Genomic DNA, 7318 nt, shown 5'->3' on the forward strand with positions numbered 1-7318 from the left:
CCTTTCTCTGGCTGACTCAATTGCTTCTCTAGCGCCGGGAAGTGGGGTTTTCATCACTTCCACATTTGGTGGGACAATTTTTTTATAATCTTTTCTACCACTATCCACTATGATGATACTTTTTTCTTGAAAAAACCAGACTTTAATGATTGCTTGAGCAATCAGCAAAACTATATTGTTGATCCTGATTGTAAAATTCAGATAGTTTGATAATTTTTAACAAATTTCAAGTTAATAACAAAAAATGCTTTTATGAGACATACTAACAAATGTATTATTAACACTTCTCTACATTTTAGTACTAGTAATATATTAAGATAGAGGTAGCTTTATCTTTTATATATATTTTTTAAGATGATAAGGTGTTTTCACATTTTCTAAATTAGACAAAATTTACTTATATTAAGTTCAGATAGGGATTTAAATTTGATATCGTCGAAATTTAGTGCAATCATCATAGTTATCAAGTCAATAAGAAATCTAACTAAGTTAACGAGGATGTCTAAGTTGTTGCAAATTCCTAAAATCAGAGTTCTATATCTTTTAAATGAAAAAATATTGTCATCAAGTCAAACATGTGTTCCTAGTATGAATTTTCTCTCTCTCGTGCTATATTTGTGACAACTCTTATCATAAGGTTTTGATCCCTAAAAATTAAAGGCAAGAACATATAAAAAATTTATAATAACTCAATCAAATAAGACTCCTCAATCTTTGGTAAATTGAAATTTATCTTTCATTCTTACTTCCAACTACATCTGGAGTGATGCCAATGTCTGCCACTTCACTGTGAAACATAAATATCATCACAGGCAATCAATGTTCTTTCTGTACTTTTACGCAGAACTAGTAATAGCATTGACATTGTGCATTTTTCTATTATACGAAAAAACAAAAGCCTTAACTTCGTAAACCATTAATGGTGTATTCTAGCACTAACATACTCTTAATGCTTAAATATGAATTTAATTTCTATAAATTCGTGCTTTTTTTTTTATTTTGAGTCTTGTATTTTTTTATTTTTAGTTTATGTAAATTTATATGTTTTATAATTTTAGTCTTTATAAATTTATTTATTCATTTTAATCTATGTAAGTTTGTGTTTTTTAATTTTAGTCACTTTAAAATTTCATTTTTAATCTTTGTAAATTCGTACTTTAGAAACTAAAATTAGAAAAACACAAATTTATCGAACTAAAATAAAAAACTTTACAAAAATTAAAATTTAAAAAAAAATACAAACTTATAAAAACTAAATTCATATTTAAATTTATTCTTAATCATGTAAATGGTGCATCGTCAAATTTAAAGGTGTAACAAGATTATTTGAATAAATTTTAAGTTGAATTAGTATAATGTACAGGTATATAACAAACCGATAATCTATTTATAATTTTGAAAAGCCTACTTCTCTCACAATCTATTTAATAGAAAATATTCATGGTATATCATTATTTTTCATAGAGATATCCGACTTATTTGTTCAAAATGTAACAAGAAGAAAAAATAATGATAAGATTTGGAAGAAGAGTTTGCCTCCATAGTAATTAAATAAATTGGAAAAAATAATGAATGAATTATTAACTGGTCACTTAAAGTGATATGAGAGCAAATATGAAAAGATGTATATAACGAGTCATTGTTTTGTTCCACTATGTTTTTTCCAATTAGGTTTGTTTTAGACATCATGTTATACACAATTCTGTTAACCATTCAAATGGAATAATAATAGGATGTGATATATTCAATCTTCGCGTGAATGGGAAGTTGATTGTTTCAATTGTAAGTGCACATGTTTGATTGACTGACCCTAAGGGACCGTTTGATTTGTGAGAAAAGAAAGAGAAATGAGTGAAAAGTTCTCAATTCTATTTTTTTTGCATTTTTTCCCATTCTACCTAAGGGTACCTAAGTTTAACGTGTGCTCCTTGTTGTGTAATTTAGCATTCATATATTGTTGACCCCATTTGATGCTTCTACCCTGTCCTTGCATCCTAGATCCTACCAGCTTAAGAATCTCAGAAATCTCAACACTCAACAGCTTTCTCTTGATGGCAGATGGTTACACAAGTTGTCATCAGATTTCACCTACATACATGTTTTGTTAGTGATCATTCTCTATTTCTGCATTAACCTTGCATATTTCTTCTACAGCTCTTATCATGCAAGAAAATCCAACCATTAAACACAATCATAGTCTGAGATTTATCCTCTCAGACATCCTCATTATATCTGAAAATATCCTATCACCTCCAATATCTACTCCAGTGGCTCCAGCAGCTACTAGTAAAACATCTTCAATTAAGGCAGCATTTCCCATAATGTTGGAACTTGCTCCATTCTCTAGGCCTCTCCGATCAATAAGACCACCTGGTTGTTTTAGCTGATACTCTATTGTATATGTAGCCGTGCCAGATGGATTGAACCGTGTTCTTCCGTGCCATCCTTTGGCGCACATGAACCCTGAGCTTACAATAGGTACACTCTCATCACCATCCACAAAATAAACACCATTGTGTAGCCAACTTCCATCTTCTCCATCTGCTGAACTATCAATTTGGAAAGGAATACTCTTGTCCTTTTCAGAAGGGTAGAACTTGTGTACATGTGATCTTTCAGTCGGAATTCCAACTCCATAAAGACAGTATATTTCCATATCCGGAGCATCTGGTAGTCTGAATCAGAAATTCATGTTAATTTTTTAAAACTAACAAATCAAATGAGAATTACTGATCAAAAGTAGTACCAATATCTCAGAGCTTGCAAGGCATGATGCTTAACTTAATTAGAAAAAGAAAAGAAATTTTCTCCTACTGATGATCTTTTGGGTAGCTAGAATTCTATAATCATGGACTTTAATGGAATTGTGACAAATGTGCAAAAGTAATACTAAAGTTAATGGGGAACTTGAATAACTATGAAAAGTTGTGTCAAAATTAAAGGAATGCCACTGAATCTTTTAAGGAAAAACTAGTCAAAAGTATTTCATGAATATACATACTTGGTTTCAAGTGGATTAGACCAGTATCTGTAATGAGCATATTTAGGATCTTCTAAGTTCTCTGCTATCCCGTGAGAGAAGTGAGCCTCAGCACGCTTCATCATTTTTGGAGCCACAAAGTTAAGTATATCAAAAACTGTTCTTGCAGTATAAGCTCTTTTTTTAGAAATTTTTTGAATGCTTTCTCTGCTCATCTCATCACAATCAATCCACACAGCCTCATATGATAAGTTAAAAGTAGCAGAATTACTTCCCCATGAAATTTCCTGCTGATGATAAAACATAAAAATCATGCTTTTATGATTCAATCCACATTGAAACTGAAATAACTTGCATTATGGAACAGTAAACTAAAGGCTTTAAGTTATGATTCAATCGATGATAGGAATGCCTTCTGAAACATACAGTATTATAGATTTACTAGATGGAATAAATGGAATTTGCACTGGGCAATTAATGTCTGGCATCTTCTAAGGGAAGAAGGCAATACTTGAAGCATGAAATTTAAGATTACTTCTGTTCTTCCATATCAAAATTACTAGCCAGATGAAAATTGAGCAAGTTCTTTTTTTCTTCGGAGAAAAAAGTGAAGTGACATCATGTTAAGAACAAAGAGAAGTGTATAACTTTCGTATATCTGAATCAAGGTCTATGAGAAGTGAAGCAGGTAACTGTGAGCCTGCCTCACCTAAAGAGATTAAACTTCCAGAATTCATAGTTTCTTTTGTCAATAAGGGATCCTGTGATTGTTGTTTCCTATTATATGCTGAATATAATCAGTTTATTTGAATTAGTAATCTGTCTATTCATTGTATATAATTATATTGCCTAATTATAGGAATTAGAATAATTGTGCCATTAGTGCTATTTATGGCTGTAAATATCTCTAATATTTATAGATGATTCACTATCAATGAAAATCATAGAGACAGAAATTCTGGCATCTTTTACGTGGAGATCTTTCTGCAATTCTCCTCATCACTGCTTTTAAAAGTATTTTCACTTGCAAAGTGCTTCACATTTCCCTTCTTTACCTGATCATAGTTATTCCAGTCTTCAAGACACCAATCCAAGCCACCCCAGATGGTTTCACCACCTTTTGGCATCAATGAGATGATTGAATCCCACGTTCTACACACTCGCATGGCGTGCTCAAGAGTTTGACGACCAACGTAATCAAAATTTAAAATGCCAGAAGCCACAGTTCTGAAAAAATTGAGTGACTCCATCATCTACCAAATGTGTAATAATTGTTTATAGATATGGTTATAGTACAGATAATGGATATGGCACAGTCACATCACAAAAAAAAATGTGCAATTAACAATTTATCCAGCTAAACAGATTTTGACATATTGACAGTCACAATCCTTTTCAGTTGTTTAGGGGACAACCCTAAATCTTTATATTCAAATGGTCTCTCTTTTACCTTTGATTTATGGAAACATATAAGTAGATAGAATTGCTACTAATTAGATAATATCAATCCACAAGTTCATTACAAAAAACTAACAATTAGGTAAGTCAAAAGACTTGCATGTACATAAGCAGTGTTCCAATCTTTTTCATTTTACTATGCATATTACTTGCAGCCGTTATGTTGGGTCCAACTTCTCTTCTTTAAAATGTGATAATCAGTTGCAACTTATTCATTATCCTGTATTTTCTTTCATTTACCTTATAAAGTTCTGTTTTGTAACTTAATATTACCGAAACCTTTGATATTTTGCTGAAATTTGTATTTTAAATCACCAGATTATTAGAGACAGAGGCATTCAACCCACTAATGAATCATTATTTCTACAATTTCAAATCATACCTTCAAATTTCATAATTTCATAACAAGATGCCAGATTGAAATAAAGGATTTTGTTGCAAATACTGACCTGACAAATCCAACACTGCTTTCGGTTGAAAATATATTGCTAACAGCCCTAGGATCACCAAGAAATGCAGGGCTAACATTCATGATTGCTTTGATGTACTTGTCACACCAACCCGGACCGCTGCCGCCTCCCATGGGAGGAGGTGTCTCAACCCATTTTAGGAAATGGAGAAAATAAATAGCCCCCATAGATTGTGGTACCACCACCACTTTCTTATAGCCATTGGTTACAAACATAAGCTCAATATGACTCTTCAATCTACTAAGTGCTTGGTCTCGAATCTGATTTGTCCAATTAAAACTAAATTAGCTGAAACTCGTTTCTGCAAAGATGCCAACCATGCATGATTTCTACTTAATTTTTGGCTTTAGAGATGAAAAGGAAAGACATACAGAGGGGGAAAAGGTTCCGAAAAGAAAAAGGGGTGGCCGGAGATTGGGAGAATAAATGTTAGGAAACAAAGGGAATGGAGAGAAAGTCCACCTATATTCTCTCCCGTGAAATTAAAAGCAAATATCACATTCTTTTCTTTTAACAATGACTATGAAAGCCTTGTAGGCCGTTCCATACCAGTGTTATTGCAATTAATCACCTATTTCATCTATACTCTATAGTTTTGCCAATAGTAAATGAACAAGAACATCTGATTCTTGCACAAGGATCATTTGAGCAACAGGAATTGAATTATGACAGATTTAGGTTGAATTTCATAAGCATTATTATACCATAAGCTATTGAATTTTTTTTAAAATAATCATTATACCTCAGTATTCTGGAAAGACAGTCTCCAGTCATAGGCAGCCATAAACAAATTCTTCCCTTCATAACCAATTCTTGCCAAATTTTCAATCAAATCTGCCCAAAGAAGATAACCAGAAGCAAAATTATCTGCAGCAACAAGCCCAGGCACTGCCCTGACTCTAATGCCTGGAGGGTCCAGACCAGTCTCATCATGCAAAGAGAGATGCTCTAACCAGCACAAAGGCCTACAGGAAAGAAAGTGCTTATATGTATTGATTAATGAAGTAATGAGTGATTGGATTCGACATTCACACTCACAACTTAATCTAAAGGACTAAACTAATATGCATTTCAATAAGTGCTTTTGGTGTTATTTTCAAATCAAAATTGAAGTTTTACCTTAGTAATCTGCATAATTAAAGTTTCTATTAAAAATGAACATAGATTACAAGATGAAACTTCAAGACTAGCTAATTGGAAAATAGTATTAAAAGTACTTATAGAACTGCGTGCAAGTTTTTTCCTAAACTAAAATCCTTGTAGAATTGCGTGTATAGTTTCAACACCAATATAATTAAGAGAAAAAAGATTATTCAGTGACAGTAGTATAAAATAAGTTTGTTGACATTTACAAAATTATTTTAAAACTCATACCTTTTGAGGATTGAAACTCTATAATTAATGTGACCTCACTTACTCTACCATGAGTTAAGAGTATGAACAATTAATGAGCTTTAGTTATAATGACACCTTTTGAGGATTTGAGCAAAACTATCACCCCACAACCGCTTTCTGAAAAGGCCCTCTGCACAAGACCTCCCTTCCCATAGCTCCAACCCACCAGTCACAATGCCCGGTACAAGAACAACTGGGTGAAGTGCAGTGACTCCCTCACGACTTAGCCTCACCCCAGGTGACACTGGTGCCTCAAAGCCAAGCAACATGGCAGGCAAGCAACCATACAACAAAGAGAGAAGCCACCAAGTGGTGCACATGTACCCTATCATCCAAAAGCAATAATCAATGCACCTCCAATCCTTACACTGCTTCTTTCTATGCTTCTTTTGCCTCTTTCCTTCCACTTCATTTATAACAATGCTCTCACACTTCTTGGTTTCTTCAAAAGAATGAAAACCAAGGGAAGATGACTTCAATGGCTCCACCAAGTAGAACTTCTTCAACTTCGAAATTGAAACCATTTTCAATTAACCTCACTTGAAATGTTGAATGCTGCTTCAGATGAGTCACTGAATTAGTAAAAGTGTTCACCGTTCACTATTCACCCATACACGTACATTGAGGCATATTTGTCAATGACAAATTAATGATACTCTTCTTCATGAAGACCATATGTTGGAAATGGAATATATCAACCCAAATAATGGGGCTTGGTTTGGGTTTTTCACTAAGACACTTGTCTTGAAATAATAAAATCTGCATGCAGCACTGTATCAGGTGTCACTGTGCTGAGTTCCAAGCGTTTCTATTCTGTGCTTTCACGTGGATGCTCCTTTTTTCTTTATGTTTTTTTGGCCCTTTTGGACCTTTCCACACCAAGCATGGAATGTGAAATGGAAGACACAGGTTTTGTCTTGCTGTAGTAGAATGGCAAGTTCTGAGTTGAAAGAGCTGTTTACGGTCTCTCTAGAGAGAGAATGCACCACGTGTTGTTGTGTGTGTCCCTAATCAT

At 33.4% G+C, this 7318-nt stretch overlaps 1 protein-coding gene across 2 annotated transcripts; it reads right to left on the reverse strand.

Moving 5' to 3' along the window:
• Nucleotides 1-2023: 2023 nt before the first annotated feature.
• LOC100806313 (putative phospholipid:diacylglycerol acyltransferase 2) lies at nt 2024-7027 on the reverse strand. Of its 2 annotated transcripts, none has more exons than XM_006592234.4 (6): nt 6379-7027; nt 5651-5873; nt 4888-5168; nt 4036-4207; nt 3002-3270; nt 2024-2675 (listed from the first exon to the last, which is right to left on the reverse strand). In XM_006592234.4, exons 1-6 carry the CDS (start codon nt 6825-6827, stop codon nt 2192-2194), a joined length of 1878 nt encoding a protein of 625 aa, XP_006592297.1. In that variant the 5' UTR covers nt 6828-7027; the 3' UTR covers nt 2024-2191. The 2 variants fall into 2 exon arrangements, with proteins under 2 accessions (XP_006592297.1, XP_006592298.1); XM_006592235.4 differs by having other exon boundaries at nt 3002-3267; nt 6379-7025.
• Between the last annotated feature and the right edge of the window lie 291 nt (nt 7028-7318).

Source organism: Glycine max, chromosome 12 (assembly GCF_000004515.6).
Source record: "Glycine max cultivar Williams 82 chromosome 12, Glycine_max_v4.0, whole genome shotgun sequence".
NCBI classification, from domain to species: domain Eukaryota; kingdom Viridiplantae; phylum Streptophyta; class Magnoliopsida; order Fabales; family Fabaceae; genus Glycine; species Glycine max.

Coding starts and splice junctions, on each gene's coding strand:
- LOC100806313 (XM_006592234.4), bottom strand. CDS start 6,827: ATGGTTTCAATTTCGAAGTTGAAGAAGTTCTACTTGGTGGAGCCATTG. Junction 4,208..4,887: donor AGCAGTGTTGGATTTGTCAG/GTCAGTATTTGC, acceptor CAATTTTTTCAG/AACTGTGGCTTCTGGCATTT. Junction 2,676..3,001: donor TCTAATCCACTTGAAACCAA/GTATGTATATTC, acceptor TTTCTGATTCAG/ACTACCAGATGCTCCGGATA.